Raw genomic sequence first — 18,412 nt, 5'->3', positions numbered from 1 at the left:
CCATTGCCTTAAGCTCAGTCATCACACCAGAATGGCCCATCTTGGAGTGGCCTGCATTAGCATGGAAGAAATTGGAAGAAATAGGTCTTAGTTGCTCTACTGTAGTTGGGCATTCAGGGGGAGGGTCTTGGTTGATTTTTGTTATTGTTGTTATTATTTTTTTCAAGATTTTATTTATTTATTTGAGAGAGAAAGAGAGCAGGACCAGGAGGGAAGAGCAGAGGGAGAGGGAGAAGCAGATTCCCTGCTGCTCAGGGAGCCTGACATGGGGCTCAATCCCAGGACCCGGAGATCATGGCCTGAGCCAAAGGCAGATGCTTAAATGACTGAGCCACCCAGGCACCCCAGGCCTTAGTTTTTTTACGCAGTTTTGGGACTCCTTGCCCCAGAAGCTTTTTAGTACAGATTGAGGAAGCACAATGGTCAAGACCTCAGGCAGCTGGTTAATGCTCTCCTCCACACACACTGAGTGTAGTGGCTTAATCAACTCCCTTTCAGGGGGAAGGACCTTGTCCACTTGCTTCTTGGGAGTGTCAAAACAACACAAAAACGTCAAAACTTGTGGATTCTTGATACTGGTTAAGACTAATGTTGTGTGAATGAACAAAGGACCCATATAGATATAAATTCATGAGTCCCTAGACTCCCAGTAAAGTTAATTACTGGGGCGCCTGAGTGGCTCAGTCAGTTAAGTGTCAGCCTCTTGATTTTGGCACAGGTCATGATTGCGGGGTTGTGAGATCGAGCCCCATGTGGGGCTCTGTGCTCAGCACAAAGTCTGCTTGAGATGCCCTCTCTCCTTCCCCCTCTGCCCCTACCCACCCCACATATGTGCATGCCCTCTCACTAAATAAATAAAATCTTTAAAAAAATAAAGTTAATTATTTATTATAGTCGAGGACAGAGTCTATAGTAAAAGAAGATCCTGCCAGGATGGATCCCCAACAACCCACCAACAAACACCTCCAAGGAATGGCAATGGAAATTAAAAGTGCTCTGATGAACACAGCAGAAAGCCCTGATAAGTGAAAGAGAAATTCAAGAACCTTCTCAGAATGTTCCCTGTGTTTGTTAAGACTGTACAATTAACAGAGAGGGAGAGGTACCTGGGTGGCTCAGTGAGTTGTGCCACCTGCTTGCGATTTTGGCTCAGGTCATGAACTCAGGTAGCCCCACATCAGGCTCTGTGCTCAATGGGGAGGTATCTCAATCTCTGCTTGAGATTCTCTCCCACTGCCCCTCCCCATACTTTCTCTCTCTCTCTCTCTCACAATCTCTCTCTTAAATAAATAAATAAATCTTTTTTTTTTTTTTTTAATGAACATACAGGGAGGGGTGCCTGGGTAGCTCAGTTGGTCAGGGGTCTGACTCTTGATTTTGGCTCAGATCATGATCTCAGGGTCATGAGGTTGAGCCCCACATAGGACTCTCTGTGCTCAGGGGGAGTCTGCCTGAGGTTCTCTACTCCCTCTTCCTCTGTCCCTTCCCCCCCCAAACATGTGTGCACACATTCTCTCTCTCTAAAATAAATAGATCTTTTAAAAAAGAGAAGCTAGGGGCGCCTGAGTGGCTCAGTTGGTTAAGCAACTGCCTTTGGCTCACGTCATGATCCCAGAGTCCCAGGATCAAGTCCCACATCCAGCTCCCAGCTCCCCGGAGAGTCTGCTTCTCCCTCTGACCTTCTCCCCTCTCATGCTCTCTGTCACTCTCTCTCTCTCTCTCTCAAATAAATAAAATCTTTTTTAAAAATTTGTTTAAAAAAAGAAAAAGAAAAACTAATGGTGGTTTATAAACAAATAAATAAAATTAACAGAGAGGGAAGGAAAATATTTTAGGCTAAAAAGAAAATCTTCAGGTATTTCTGATCTGGCTAATGGCTTCATTTACTCCAGCAATGCCTCATAAATTACAGGTCATGACCCACTAGTGGATTGTGAAATCTTTTTTAAAAAAGAAATAAAGAAAAAAAAAATACTAGAACACATTGTATGTAGGAAGGATACTACTTTGTGAGTTTTGTTTTGTTTTGTTTTTAAGTAATATTTGTGGGGCACTGGGCTGGGCCAGTCAGTGGTACATGTGACTCTTGGTCTCAGGGTTTCATGAGTTCAAGCCCCACATTGGGCACAGAGCTCACGTAAAAGAAATAAAAATAAAAGTAATATTTATAAGGGGTGCTGGCTCTGGCTCAGTTGGTGGAGCGTGTGACTCTTGATCTTGGAGTTATGAGTTCATACCCCACGCTGGATGCAGAGGTTACTTAAAAATAAAATCTTTTAAAATAATAAAAAATAAATAAATAAATAAACTCTTTAAAAAAGTAATATTTAGGGGCTCTGGGTAGCTCAATGGGTTAAACCTCTGCCTTCAGCTAAGGTCATGATCTCAGGGTCTTGGGATGGAGCCCCGAATTGGGCTCTCTGCTCAGCAGGGAGCCTGCCCACCCCAACCTTGCCTGCCACTCTGCCTACTTGTGATTTCTCTGTCAAATAAGTAAATAAAATCTTTTTTTTAAAAAAAGATATTATTTATAGGTGTAAGTATGTGATAGTTTGCAGTGTGGATTGTATTTATTGCAGCTCACAACAATAAAGAATTTATAATGGATTCCATGAAGGGTTAACTCCTACACTTCTATAAAGTGCTTTATTTTCATTACTAAAATCCTTGCATCTCTAAAATCTGCCTTTTTATTAAGCACAATATCTCATACATAATAGGTGTCCTATCAGTCACTGTAGAAGAAAAAAAATGACCATTTCCCTCAGAAAATGACCAAAAAGAAAGGAATCAAGACTCATGGTTCCTCTGATTTACCACACACCATACAGTTATGCTGGTTCACCTCTGTTGAGGGAGGATGAGCCATGGCTGGGGAGGGAGGTAAGAACTAGAGAGGCAGGTTATTGCAAACGTTCTTGTGGAGTTTGATATCTGTAATGGAGAGCCATGGCCCATGTTAAGCAAGAGACTGATGTGGTCAGCATGGTGGGGGTTTAGGAAGGTCACTCTGAGTCTTGTGTGGAGAATGGAATGAATGGGGATGGATGAGGTGGAGAGATGTTAGTTGAGAGGCTGTTAAGATCCAGACAAGAGGAGATGGTGCCCTAAACCAGGATAGTGGCAAAAGAGATGGAGAGAATAGAATGAATAGAGGTTTCTAAAACTGAGCTGAAGGAACTGGGTGGTTGATTGGATGGAACGAGCAGGAAGGGAGAGTCAAGGAGGCCCACGTTTCTGGCAGGGACTGCAGGGAGCATAGTCACACTCATAAAAGGAGGAGAAGGTTTAGCAAGAAGGAAGTGAGTTTAATTTAGGGCATATTAGATTGGAGGGTCCTCTTAGGGAAGATTCCAGCAAAAATACGCTACTGGCAATTTTAAAGGTAGGTCTGCAGCTCAAGAAAATGTTGGGGTTGGGGCACCTGGGTGGCTCAGTGGGTTAAAGCCTCTGCCTTCGGCTCAGGTCGTGATCCCAGGGTCCTGGGATCGAGCCCCGCATCGGGCTCCCTGCTCAGCAGGGAGCCTGCTTCCCCCCTCTCTCTCTCTGCCTGCCTCTCTGCCTCCTTGTGATCTCTGTCTGTCAAATAAATAAATAAAATCTTTAAAAAAAAATAAATAAAAATAAATAAAAAAAAAAGAAAATGTTGGGGTTGAAATGTATCTTTTTTCTTTTTTTAAAAAATATTTTCTATTTTTTTTAAAGATTTTATTTATTTGTTAGAGAGGGAGAGAGAGAGCGCAAGCACAGGCAGACAGAATGGCAGGCAGAGGCAGAGGGAGAAGCAGTCGCCCCGCCGAGCAAGGAGCCCATGTGGGACTCGATCCCAGGATACTGGGATCATGACCTGAGCCAAAGGCAGCTGCTTAACCAACTGAGCCACCCAGGCGTCCCAAAATGTATCTTTTGGAATTTTAATCCAATTTTTTGTTTTCTGTAATTTTGTTTTCTATACATATGGTTGCACATACTGAAGTAAAAGGTTGAATGCAGCTAAGATCAGAGGCTTATTATTCTCTCTTGATTTTTCAGAATTTGATATACTTTTGCTTCTCAGAAAACCAAATGTCTGGAAAAGGTATTTGAAATCTCTTCTGATATTTAAATACTCTCTTAATATTAATTTTCCGTGTTGGACTGGGAAGGCCGCTTAATCTTGAGTGAAGTACCTCTAGAAGACTGCTTTTACTCATTCTGTGAGAAAAGGTATTTCTTTTTAAAATTTCCCCGCATTTTAGCCTTCATAGCCCCAGGTGGCAGTAAATCCTAAACTTCAAGTTCCCATCTTCATATTTGTAAAGGCAGGGCATGTAAAGGGACATGTGGTACAGTTGCTCAAAACAGTATTGAGAGGGTGAATTCTCCAACCAGACTCCCAGCCTTGTATCTTATTAGTTATGTGATCCTGACCACGTTATTTCAACTCTCTACACTCAGTTGCCGGATCTCTAGAAGTGATGATAGTACCCACCTCTTGGGGTTATGAAGATAACTTCTGTAAAAGCATTTGAGAACCTGAAATATTATGTGCATTCAATCATTGCATATTACCAGGAAGTAATTCTGTCAAAGACATTTTTCTCCTCCTAAACTCAACATCACTACTGATTCAAAATGGTAGAGAAATATTATTTTAGATCAGGTTTTCCAATCAGAAACAGAGTTTTGTATATAAGATATAATATCTAAAGCTGGTCTTCTCCGGGAACTCTTAGGGATCCGTAGAAGTCAGTAAGAGTGGAACCCTATGATGCAAGTCAGAATCGATAAGGTAGCCTGTTTGAAAAGAATTTCCAGACAGGGGGCGCCTGGGTGGCTCAGTGGGTTAAAGCCTCTGCCTTCGGCTCCAGTCATGATCCCAGGGTCCTGGGAGGCGCCTGGGTGGCTCAGTGGGTTAAAGCCTCTGCCTTCGGCTCCAGTCATGATCCCAGGGTCCTGGGATCGAGACCCACATTGGGCTTTCTGCTCAGTGGGGAGCCTGCTTCCTCCTCTCTCTTTCTGCCTGCCTCTCTGCCTACTTGTGATCTCTGTCTGTCAAACAAAAAAAAAGAATTTCCAGACGGTTAGGGATTAGGACAAGAGCAGCAAGAATTAGTGTCCGAAGTTTACTGAAAAAAAAAAAAACAACAGTTCTATATTTCAAACAGCCATGTTCCCATGAAAAATATGGAGAGACAAAAGGGAGGATTTAAAAATAAAATAAATATAAAAGTGCAAATAGAGTGATTTATCTTCATTTCCACAAGATGAAAGCTGGTCTATCAGGACAAACATTTTACTAAAGGGACCCAACAGGGCCAGTGAAGCAATGATATTCATAGACGGTTAACAATCTCAGAAACAGGACGGGCCCCTTTACCAAAGAGAATATTCTGCTCCCAGAATGCTTAGTTATGAATATGTCTGAAATAAAACGAGAGCCTTACCAAATCATGAGCATGACACATGCTTTTAAATTGGCAGTTAACATTCTTGAAAGCAATGTTTTAGCAATAATTACAAATGATGTCCTGCTTAAAATAAAGCATAATACTATGCTTGATTAAAAATTACAAACAGTCTATAGAAGTTAAATGCATACCATACTTTAATAATCAAGACAGTTCAGCCATTTTTCTGGAGTACGTCTCAGAGTTAGCATATAACCCGTATAGTAACAATATTGCTGTGTTTCCAGTCATTTTATATTTAAGGGCCCAAAATATATTATGCTCACAAAATAACACTGTCCATGAATGCCAACCAGGTTTTTTTTTTTTTTTTATTCCTTCAAAAACACTCTACCCTGGTCATACACACTCATTTATATCACTAAAAATAACCCAAGAGGGTAATTCACAGTCTCACCTCTCACCTCTGATTGCCCTAAAAACCTGTAGGTCAAGTTCTCCGCCTTTGAAAATGAGCAAACATGTTCCAGAGAAGTCACTGTAGCCATGTATTTGGACTTTGTATTTATAAATCTGAGACCTAAACAGGGCCATACACATCACAGTAAGCTATGTTCCATATCAAAAATAAAATGTAGAAGGAATAGATTTTGTCATTCCAATAGCACAGACTTAAAAAGCTGAACACTTAGACATAACTCCTACATCTGTCTTTAACTAAGAGGTCATTGCCATGCTTACAGGTTTGAGGCAGTAATCTACGTATTAGTGTGTGATCAATCAAAGAGTGCACTTACTACCGTGAACTTGGGTCCTATGCCATACGATTGTTTTTGCTTTTCCCCCAAAGAGTCATTTGCTCCTGAAGTTATAGACTTTTAAGGCACATTTTAACAAAAAGTCATCATCTACCCAGCTTAAAAATGGAAGCTCCTCCTGGTTACAATAATATATACCTAAGTAATGTGTAATCTACCAGGTAGGCAAGTGTCTCTACCTTGAGGATAAAGTCACATTAGAAAAGTGATTCCTTATTTCCTTAATCAAAAAGAAACATTGTGTAAAAAATATCAGAACATTAAGTTTATTAAGAAGAACCCATATGTAACAAGCCTGTTGGCAAAGATCCAAAGATCCAACAGGATATAGGTCTAGAAATTAAGGAAAAGTCTCCTTTGGAACCCTGGGTTCCTACCCATCCAGGTTTCTGAGCAGGAATCATAAGGGAGTTGGGCGCCTTAATGATTTTTAGAAATTTCCTTCCAAAATGCACAGACCCTTGGGAGGACTCAAACCTTACACTTCCATCAGCTACCATCTTGCATTGCAGTTAGCAGCCTCAAAGGACAGGACTTGGGGAGGGAAGGAGGGAGGATGGAAGGAAGCCACAGATAGAGACGGGATAGTTTCAAGGGCAAGTCACTTTAGGAACTTGGTACATTTTGCTAGGACAAGCTTTGACTTCCTTATAAGTCTTTGCTTAAAAATAAATAAGTATGTAACATTATTTTCCAATACTCACAAGTCGGGTTTAGGGCACTGACCCTTGGGACAGATATAGAATTACCTAACGGACAGAGAATTATCTACTAGGAATGGTTTGGGGTGAGGGGAGATTTAGGAGTCCCTTAACATCCTGAAAGTGTAAAGTAAACGTAAGTGGGAGAATTTCACAGAAACAAACACACAGCTAACTGTGATGTCTCCTCCGGCTGTCCTCGTCCCACTGATCATTAGAGGTCTGCAGGATAGCTTTTCAGCTGTGCAGAGTGTGCTGCTGGCTGGCTGAGTTCTAGTTCAACCCTAAGGTGGGAATGGGCAGAGTCCCCAAGGCACACGGTCATGAGCAGGAGACTAATGGGTGACAAACGTGCTCACCGGGGCTATGCTCTGTGTAGAGATCTGAGACATTCCCTGTGGTCATGATCCCCAATAAACATTTTAAATGTTGCACAATAGGCCCACTTCATAGGGGGCCAAACATACAAACTGTAGATCCATTTTCAAATCTCTGAATACCCATCACCTACATTTGGGAAACCATGTGACCTCCGATGTAACTTCAGCCCCAGTGGCAGGTACAGAAAAGCCTCCATAAACCCTGAAATTCAGCAACATTCCTCTTTCTCTCTAGTGATTGGCACCATTTTGGAAATCTGGTCCCAAAGGTTCTAAAGAACAGTAATGCAGCAAGAAGGAACCACCTCTCTGTATAAAATGATTATAGAGATGTGTGTTGAGGTAAAGAGCTTTGTAAAAACTGTTGAGTAGGGAAGTCCGGGCACGGCTAGTGACATTTTTAGGTAAGTTTGGTGCTAATATTATTCTACAAAACTCCTGTTTACACCAGTTATAAACAGGAGACAGTTCTTATTGCTCCTGGAGCTTGCTGCCCCAATCTGTTCCAGCTCCACTGAAAAATGGTTTTTCTCAACAATTAGTAGCAAAGATTCCCAAATTTATAAAAAAACAAAACAAAACCAAAAAAACATTGCCAGTTCATTGCTTTTTGATTTCTGAAAGCCATAGAGATCTGAACAACACTACAGTATGCATGTCCTTGACACCAAGTACAGAAAAAAGCTTAGAAAAGTCGTTTTATCAAAGTTCAAAGAAAAAAAACATGAAAAAGAGCAAAATATATACAGTTCCTGGCAGTCCTCACACAGGAGTTTCTGACTACAGACCATAAAAGTTTACATTTGTGTAATGAAATTACAGTAGATTTTACTTCATTGTTAAAATACAAGTTTCGGCTTCAAAGTGCTCACTTTATTTAAAAAAGAGAAGATCAAAAGGGTTGAGGGGATTTTTTTTTTTAAACAACAAATACGTCATGTGTCCCAATCTCCTTTTTCCTCTTCCTTTAGTGCAACACAGCACAGGAGCCTCACTGCAAGGTCTGACTCGCAGAGATACTCCCAAAGCCTCACTACAGCAGCACGTTAGGGGTCCCATTGGGAGTGGCTCCTTTTTTCTTCTGCAGCCGATTCTGAACCTTTCGAGATTTCACCATTTTCATCCTCACCTCGAAGACCTCATGGATGGCTTTCCGGAAGCAATGAAAATTATAGTCAATAAGCCCTGGGGGAAAAAAACAAAATATTTTAGACATGTCGCACAGAAATAACCCCCTCATGGGGCACCTGGGTGGCTCAGTTGGTTAAGCGTCTGCCTTGATCTTGGGGTCCTGGGATCAAGTCCTGCATTGGGCTCCCTGCTCAACGGGAAGCCTGCTTCTTCCTCTGCCTGCTATTTCCCCTGTGTGTATGCTCGCTCACTCTCTCTTTTTCTCTGACAAATAAATAAACAAAATCTTTAAAAAAAAGAAAAAAAAAAAAAAAGGAAAGAAACAAAGAAAGAATCTCCTCTTGTCGTGTCTGCCATGGCCGGGACAAGCAACTAAGGGGAAGCAGAAGAGCGGCCTTAACAGAACGTCCACAGATTTCCCTAGAAGTTGTAGCTGCTTGAGGAATCGCAGGCGATTTTCTGTCAATGTACATGTTTTCCTAAGGGAAGGTTCCAGAGTACAGACCACATTTTCAAAGATGTCTATGACCTACAACATTGAAGAACTGAAGTATATTTTTTGACCTATCAGAATTCAAGATTTCTTACAATTAAGATATATCCTCCATGAAATATTTATTATGTCTCCCCAAAAGGGATTATTCAACTGACTCTGACTAGAGGCAGACCCTGACTCGAAGTGTGGCCAAGATCTCAAAGCTTCAGTACCCATCATTCTATTGATCCACATTTATTGATACTTATTACATTTAAGCCACTGTCAGGAGCCCTAGGGAAAGCAAGATCCCCGTCCCTGATTTTAGAGTTGTGGCAGTCACCTCAGGTCAACAGCAAGCTCGAAGTTCAACCAACAACGCTCTCAGTTTCTCAACTCTAAGTAAATTTCAAATGCAGACGAAGTAGGGGAGAATCATTTTGTGCTTTCTGAAATCATTGGTACAAGAATGGAATAGAAGATTAATCCCAAGTCTTGAGTGCATTTTTCAGCACACTAATTTGTAAAAGTGTTGAGAACAACATTATGTTTATACCAATTAGGCTAAGGCAGTTGGTTCGATGTACTATTTTTACATTTATTAAAATAACTAGCCCAACAACTGCTTCCATCCACGGAAGTAATGTTTCCAAAGCCCCAACCAAAATAAAAAAGAACTGGGATTCCAGCCAAGGACTGAAATTCTTCAAAGCAGTCAAACAACGCAAGTGCACTGGAGGGAAAACCAGCTCAGCTTCCAGAAGCAGGAAACCTTCTCAGTGGCGCCCTCTGCTGCTTCTGAAGCGACACTGACCACAGTGCAATAAAACCTCCAAGTCATCTCCTCAGACAACACTACTGGAATCAGGGGGGGAAGTAGTAAGAAATAAGTAAGCCCAGGGGCACCTGGCTGGCCTAGTCAGTAGAGCACGTGACTCTTGATCTCAGTGTTGTGAATTCAAGGCCCACGCTGGATGTAGAGATTACTTAAAGATAAAATCTTAAAGAAAGAGAAGCAGCTCTTTTCTGCCGGAGGCTTTCACAGAACTTCCTCCACTGCACATGGACAGGTACAAGGGATATGGGAACGAACGTTCTGAAGGCACCTCAAACAGGGGCACGGAGGAAGGCGGGTCAGTGCTGCAGTCTCCCATACTCAACTGGGGTGACTGCGTTTGTTCCACACAGCTTCTCAGAGACTCTCTCATACTGGGAGTGAACATGAAACTGCTCATTGGCGCCACGGTGGGTGGCTTCTCTACCTTGTCTCATTTTCCTACTTCCTCATTTTTGTTTCTTGGGACCATCTTCCAAATAAAGAATGTAATTAAAAGAAAATAAACAAGAAGCAAAGAGATTATTTTATTTAGTGGAAACTGGGATAGGAGATTCTTTGCCTTTACATGCAACCAACTGCCTTAGGAAGAAAGCTTAGTTAGAAAAACTGGCTCAGTGAAAATTCAACTTGCACAAGTCTTCTGTTGACAGTTCCTGACAAATATTAACTTACTCATCTTCGCAATTTAAAATGTTGGGGTGTCTGGGTGGCTCAGTAGGTTAAAGCCTCTGCCTTCGACTCAGGTCATGGTTTCAGGGTCCTGAGATGGAGCCCCAGATCGGGCTCTCTGCTCGCCAGGGGACCTGCTTCCCATCTCTCTTTCTGCCTGCCTCTCTGCCTACTTGTGATCTCTGCCTGTCAAATAAATAAATAAAAATCTTTAAAATGTAACAGTATTAGGGCCCCTGGGTGACTCAGTTCGTTAAGCATCTGCCTTCGGCCCAGGTCATGATCCCAGGGTCCTGGGATTGAGCCCCGCATCGGGCTCCCTGCTCTGTGGGAAGCCTGCTTCCCTCTCCCCGTTTGTGTTCCCTCTCTCACTATGTCTCTCTCTGTCCAATATTAAATAAGATCTTAAAATATATATATTAAAAAAAAATCCAGAGAACTTTAAAATATTTAACAAACCCTAGGCCCCTCTCCCAGGAATTCTATTCTAATTGTTTGGAGGAGGACCCAGAGGTCCGTATTTTTTAACTGCCTCCCTTCCTAAGGTGCCTATGGAGCAAGGACTGTGGAGTGTGTGTGGAGCCAAGGCTGAAAACGCCACATCTGCTTTCAATCCTCTCCTCTCTGCAAAAGTAGTCACAGAGATCATTAATGAAAACCCAGACGGAGACCCAGCATGAGGCAAAGCTAACCAACCAGTGCCGGTTGTTGGCACCAAGAGGACTCTACGACACTTGAGATTAAAACCACATAACCAGGAATGCCTGGGTGGCTCAGTTGGTTGGACGACTGCCTTCGGCTCAGGTCATGATCCTGGAGTCACGGGATCGAGTCCCACATCGGGCTCCCAGCTCCGCGGGGAGTCTGCTTCTCCCTCTGACCTTCTCCTCGCTCATGCTCTCTCTCACTGTCTCTCTCTCAAATAAATAAATAAAATCTTAAAAAAAAAAACCCACATAACCAGGGCCACCTGGCTGGCTCAATTGGTAGACCACACAACCCTTATCTTGGGGTTGGAAGTTTGAGCCACAGTCTGGCTATAGAGATTATTTAAAAATAAGAATCTTTAAAGAAGAAAAAGTAAAGCAACAAAACCAAACTACTCTACACATTTATAAGCAGTAAGTTCTTTTTAAAGACAACTCCCTGATCCCCAGGGTGACCAAGTCATTCCATTTGCCAGGGACAGTCCCCTTATCAGGGGAAGGTGCCCTCCCATCCTAGGCAAATGGAGATAATCATTTTAAAGAGCACACGAGTTTAACACGATAGGGTTAAATCTGTCTGCCATTTCCTAGTTGTCATATTAAAATACCTAGGTTTCTAGCTAGTTAATTCTACCAAATCTGTCAGTCCTTAGAGATGATCCCACCTAACTTACAAAGATCCACATAATAAACTCCTGCTTAAATTTATTTCCACAACCATAGATGGATGTTAAAATTAGTGGGCCAAAGTTTGAGGAAGAAGAGGATTTACATAACCTGAAAATATGTATTAACTACAGTGGGAAAGACAGGAACTTTCCAGAGGAAAAACCTGACAGACATGACCTTGACTAAATCAAGGTGAACACCACCAGTAGTAATAAGACTTATCAACATCGTGAACCACTTGATATGACACACTGAGAAGGACACATTCTGGTCAAAGTGCATAATCTTGTTCCAACTGTGTGGAAACAGCAGACAAACCCTTTCTGAGGGACATTCTACAAAACGATTGATTAGTACTCTTCCAAAGTGTCAAGGTCATGGAAGATAAAGAACTATCAGTGACTGGAGAAGACTAGGAGGAATCATGATCAAATCAATTTGTGATCCTGGGACAGAAAAAGGGTATTTTTGGAAAAATGGTGAAATCTGAATAAGGTCTGTAGTTTCTTAATGAATACTAATTAATTCATTAATACTATTAATTAGTATTATAGTAATGGAGAGTCCCTATTTTTCATTACTATAGTATGTAAGATGAGGAAAGTGGATTGAGGAATCTCTGTAAGCAATGTAGTATTTTTGCAACGTTTCTGTTCAGTCTAAAATCAGCTGAAAATAAACAAGCTCTCCAGGTTGACGCTAATATACCCTAAATTTTAGGACCTGCCACTACCCTAGATGGTTTGGGGGTTCTAGTTGTACTATTTGCATTGTATTTTATTTAGCTTCCAAAATCAATGTGAAATATTAATCACCAAATAAAATTCTGGAAATATCTGTAATCATGGAAATATATGTATAATGGGTTGTACACAATACACACAATTGAGTCTATGTAAGGACAAGCCCAGGAATCTTAGCTCTGACTTCCACACACTGGTAGTAGAAACTTGAAAGAAAACTCACTTAACAGCTCCTGGGTCTGGGTAAAATCATCTATAATTGAGAGAATGAAACAAGGTATTGTCCTGTCAAAATTCCACGAGCCTACTATTTAACCTGTTCTTACTTTCAGCAAGATGAAACTAAGGAATAAAAGATTAGCACCACTTAATTAAAAATTTTGAAGGCCAAGAACACAAAAGGCAAACTGGTTGGTAACAGTCAGTAAATATAGGAAAAATATACAACTTTACCAAGAAGCAAGGAAATAAAAATTCAAATGATACTAGTTTTTAATAATTAATTTTTTAGTGCTAATACCTAATATTGATAGGAATACAGCAAAACGGACACACTTATATTCTCTTTGTAGCAGAAACCCATAACATCTTTTGGAAGGATATTTTGATAATATGTATTAGAAGCCACCAAAACATGCCTACCCTGCCCTTGGATCTGAGTAATTCCACTTGCTGAAGTTTTTTCCTGAGGAAATAACCAAAATGTACACAAATATTCAGTGCAAAGAAGGTCATCACAGATTATTTACAACATTAAAATCTAGAAACAATATAAATTCTTAACAATAAAAGAAACTAAAATGATACAGTTAAAAAAGGCTTAGTGAATTAGAAGGATGTCTGTAATTACCTCACTGTAATTCAGTAATGGTTACAAAGTAGCATTTATCTTATCATCACATATGGATAGAGACATAGCCACAGATGAAAAAGTCCAAAAAGTTGTAAAGAAAATGTTGAGAGTGATTTCCGAGTGAGAACTTAGGTATTTCTTTTTTGCTTATCTGTTACTTCTAAATTTTTAAGTGAATCTACTGCTTTTGTAATAAGAAAGAAACAATAAAAATCTAAATTATGTTTTCATGCTCAAGGACTTGGAAAAATTTCCAAGATATAAATGAGTGAAAACAACAGATGTAAAACATCTGACAAAAACAAAATAGACCATTTGGCCCCCTTTTGTTGGCAGGAAAAGAGGGATGAGAGAAGGCGGCAAGATGGGAGGGAGGAAAGGAGAAAGAAAATCTCAAAACTGTAACAGAATTTAGCTCTAGACGGCAAAATGGAGTGGTTTTGTTTTGTTTTGTACTTCCCCAAATTTTCAAAGTTATTTCTATAAAGAACATGCATGCTTATAAAGGGGGGAAAAGCTATTTTAGTCAATGTTGCTGCTGGCATGCTTTTGGGAATTTTTCTACCCCCCAAACTGGTAAATCATGCCCTAGTTGCTAGCAAAAATCCCTAGCATGTCAGTAAGCTGTTTTAAATAGTAATTTAAATTTAAATAGTACTTAAAAAAAAAAAGTAGGGGCGCCTGGGTGGCTCAGTGAGTTAAGCCTCTGCCTTAGGCTCAGGTCATGATCTCGGGGTCCAGGGATCAAGTCCCACATCGGGTTCTCTGCTCGCCGGGGAGCCTGCTTCCCCCCGCCCCCGCCTCTCGGCTTCACTGCCTACTAGTGAGCTCTGTCTGTCAAATAAATAAACAAAATCTTAAAAAAAAAAAAAAATTAAGTAGTAGTTTAAATTCCCAGTTTAAACAGTAGGGGGAAAATGAGTATCTCTATGAGGTCAGTTGCTTTAGTTTTACTTTCTCTGTATTTATTTACTTAACTGTTTTATATTTATGTATAATATATATTTATGTATTACACATTTATATGGTATTATGTCACATTTATCATTTATTTATATATCTTTTGTTTTTGTTTCACTGATTGGTGACCTTCTTAAGTATATTCCCATCTTCCCTTTTCAGAATCATGATGTCAGCCCTGTGTTTTGAGGACTAAAGAACGTATAAAGGCTGAACAGAAATGGAATAGGTCTCACTTTAATGCTGTACAAGTCCCCTCTCCTTTCCACAGGGATCTCCAGCGGTCCCACCGTCCCTAGGACCTTCTAGAGGAGTGGACCAGGAGAGAGGCTACGGCCTTCACCACAGGCTGCTGGGCCCCTGTGGCAAGAGACATTACAGCCTGTCAACAAGGCTTCAACCAGCTTCACTCCAGGGATAGCCAGAGTCCCTGGGGCCCCTTCTACCTCATGGCAGCTGCAGCACTAGAGGGCAGACTGGTTCCTGGATCCCAAAAGTCTAACAGCCCGGGGTGGCGGGGTGGGAGGTGGGCAGGGAAGGACACCAAGGGGACTTGTGACACAAGTCTGGAAGCTTCAGGAAACATGCGGCCGACCACCCACCATCCACAAGCAGTAGAAGCAGTTATCAGTCTGAAGTGAAATGGTTTCATTTAAAGCCTCCCCCCCACACACACACACAAACACACACACACACAATTACCTTTTCTTTCAAAGCTTTCCTCTCTGACAAAGCAGACAAGAGCCAGGAACTTTGTCACCTCTTTTAAATAAAGAACTGTTGTATTGTTCAGCTTTATGATGGCCGTTGATTCTTTGTCATAGGGGGTTCCTGCTCCATCTTCTTTGAGACTAAATGGGGACAGAAACCAGAACATATGTGACCACTGGGAAGAAACTACAAAATGAAACCCGGCGACGGAGACCAGCTTCACTACACAGAGCGATAATCATAACGAGAAGTCATTTACAATTACAGGGCCGTTCGGCAGAAGTCTTCGAAACACACAATCACAAGAACGTGCATGGTGTAGGACAGTCCCTTCTTAGGGACACAAAGAGTGGCTGCTGGACAGGGAGGCATCTCCCCAGGGACCTTCGCAACACGGGTGAGGGGTGGAGGTTAGATCTTCTCCCCTCCAGAGCCCGTAAGGGCTTCTTGAGTTTTCCGGACAGAATAACCGGGCTGTCAAAAGCATGGTCTGATGAAGACAGAGGAGAGCTGAATGACGCTTCCCAACTACAGAAGCCTAAGGAGACATGACAGCAAAACACGGGCCTAGATCCTGGATCAGGGATCAAAGACAGAATTGGGACCACTGGTAAGATTTGGATACAGACAATATATTAGTGCAATATTGTAGTTGTGCTAAATATGCTTAATTTGGTAAACCAGTGGTCCTGTAAGAGGACTTTTTTTTTTTTTTTTTAAAGATTTTTATTTATTTATTTGTCAGAGAGAGAGCGAGAGAGATCGAGCACAGGCAGACAGAGTGGAAGGCAGAGTCAGAGGAGAAGCAGGCTCCCTGCGGAGCAAGGAGCCCGATGTGGGACTCGATCCCAGGACGCTGGGATCATGACCTGAGCCGAAGGCAGCTGCTTAACCAACTGAGCCACCCAGGCGTCCCAAGAGGACTTTTTTTTAAAAAGAGACGGACACCCAAGCAGCTAGGATCAAAGAATCATGATGTCTGTGATTCACTCTCAAATGGTTCTGCAAAAACAAACCGCAAAATGTATCAGAAAAAGAGACAGTAAATATGGCAAATTGGTAAAAAGGGGTGGATGCAAGTGAAGGGTATCATACAGGAGCTCAGTGGACTATCCCTGCACATTTTCTGCAGGTTTGAAATTTTTTCAAAATAAAATAGTAAATAAATATACTGATCTCTTTAAGAAAAGGTGTGGCCTGCAGACACAGATGACTTGGGTTTGAACCCCAGTTCACTTATTATGTGAATTGGAGAGCAAGGTAACATGTTGGAGCCTCAACTCCCTTACCTGTATACTAAGAGCAATTACCTCAAAGTCTCTCAGTACAATTAAGTAATAGATATATAGCTTTGAGCACAGTGCTGAGACCCTGTAAAAGGCACAATGAATGTAAGACGACGATGACAATGCCTTTTAATGATCAAAACTGGACCCTCTGAAGACATTGATGTAATCAGACGTATGAGTCCTCTTCTTATAGGCAAAGGAGCACTTCCCTGCACCTGTTCCCCTTATCTGAAACTGTGTGTGTGTGTGTGTGTGTGTGTGTGTTTATTTATTTTTACTTCCCAAATTAATGAGTAATTGACCAGAAATTTGACTTAATTGGAACTATGCCAGATCTCACTAATACAACAGGGTAACACAGGTGGTGCTAAACCTGATCCTTTTGCAGAATAAGAGTCAACATTTACAATGTGACAGGCACCGTTCTTAGCTTTTATCATGACTTCTCTATCGTCATGCCGTAGACTCCTCTAAGCTGGGTATCAAGGAACCGAGGCTAGGGGAACTAATTTGGTCAAAACTGTTGATGGGGGTAGAGCCGGGATCTCAAATTAATCTAATACCGAGTTAATGTTTTTAGTCTCATAAATATCGTAAGAAGGTAGGGTGACAAACCAGATTAAATGAAAAGTCTGAATTGTAGAGTATTTCAAAGAAAATGTAAGTTATTAGTTTTGAGAATATTTTAAACCAGCACATACATGGCTACTTACAAGTAAACTGGGGAAGAAGGTTTTTTGAAAAAGGATTCAACTCACTGTGACCTACCAAAACGTTAAAGAAAAACCTGTAAGAGATTGGATCTCAGATGTTAAAGATGCTTTATCAGAATTCTTAATGTCCTTTGTACTATTTTTAGCTGCTATTTTTCTAGGCTGAATTTCTCTTGCTAATAAGTGATGTTGTGAGAAAAATAAACTGAAACTTTTGAATTTTTTACCTAATGAAGAAAATTTACTAATGGCAATTAATAACAAGGAAAGTCTTAGGTGATAATGTTAAATGCATAAAACAGGATACATATAAAATTTATATATACAAAGATCACATTATCCTAAAAATTACACAGAGAAATTAAGAATAAAACACATTAGGGGCACCTGGGTGGCTCAATGAGTGAAGCATCTGCCTTCAGCTCAGGTCATGATTCCAGGGTCCTGGGATCAAGCCCCAGGTCAGGCTCCCTGCTCAGTGGGGAGTGTGCTTCTCACTCCGCACCTCTCCGCTCTCCCTCAAATAAATACATGAAATCTCCAAAAAATAAAAGTAAAAAACACAATAAAATATATATACTGACTATCTCTAGGTGATGAAATTATGGGTTACCTTAATTTTATTCTTTATGCTTTTACGTATTTTCTGCGATGAGCACGGACTGCATTCATACTCAGAAAAAATGAAGTAAACAAATTGGAGAAACCAGAAAGACCCAAAAAACTACAAGTAAACACCGGTGATGGATTACAGCTGCAACTCTGTGCTACTACTACTCAGGTCTGTGTTCACAAAGCCGTGAAAACCCAGGCAGCCACAAAGTATTTTAAAGCCTGCGTGCGCGCGCCTGGAGAGCCAGAAACTCCCCAGATGACTGAGCAGACTGACCAAGGCACACCTGCCTCGGGCCCTGCTGGTCTCCACGGAGCAGCTAGGAACTGGCAGCGAGCCTGTTTCCTCAGCGGCTGCCAGTTCGCTGGGCTGGCTCCTCACGGCTCCAGCAAAGGGTGGGGAAACTCCAGGGCCCACGCCCAGTTGGTGACCCACACTGGTTCTTAAGGCACCTGATGGGTTCTCAGGAAATGCAATCTGACTCCTCCCACTGCCTGCTGCCCTCCTCCTGTTTGTTTTAGCTGGGTTAGAGAAACTCTGATTAGCATCATTACATGAACAGCTTACCACTTACATCTAATTACCATATGGCACAATAAGGACTACGCATATCATTAAAGAGGTGCCAGATTAATTGTGTTTATTGTATTTGATTACCACAGCAATCTACACTGTAATCAGGATACGTTCAGTTTCCCTGACTATTTCAAGGTCAATCCACTGGAGTTTAAAAACAATAGAATGCTATAGAG

General features: G+C 41.4%; 1 protein-coding gene across 2 annotated transcripts in view; it reads right to left on the bottom strand.

Moving 5' to 3' along the window:
• Positions 1–5,569: 5,569 nt before the first annotated feature.
• Positions 5,570–18,412, bottom strand: part of RRAGD (Ras related GTP binding D) — a 43,158-nt gene continuing 30,315 nt past the window's right edge. Inside the window, exons 6-8 of one of the 2 annotated variants that reach the window (XM_032339071.1) lie at positions 15,037–15,185; positions 13,164–13,206; positions 12,763–12,774 (exon numbers count right to left, since the gene is read on the bottom strand). In XM_032339071.1, the coding sequence (XP_032194962.1) occupies positions 12,771–12,774; positions 13,164–13,206; positions 15,037–15,185 (196 nt within the window). In that variant the 3' untranslated portion in view covers positions 12,763–12,770. Of the gene's footprint in view, positions 8,475–12,762; positions 12,775–13,163; positions 13,207–15,036; positions 15,186–18,412 lie in introns of those variants that run through there. The other variant, XM_032339070.1, reaches the window with a different exon arrangement.

Source organism: Mustela erminea, chromosome 4 (assembly GCF_009829155.1).
Source record: "Mustela erminea isolate mMusErm1 chromosome 4, mMusErm1.Pri, whole genome shotgun sequence".
NCBI lineage: Eukaryota > Metazoa > Chordata > Mammalia > Carnivora > Mustelidae > Mustela > Mustela erminea.
This window is presented reverse-complemented; position numbering and strand designations above follow the sequence as displayed.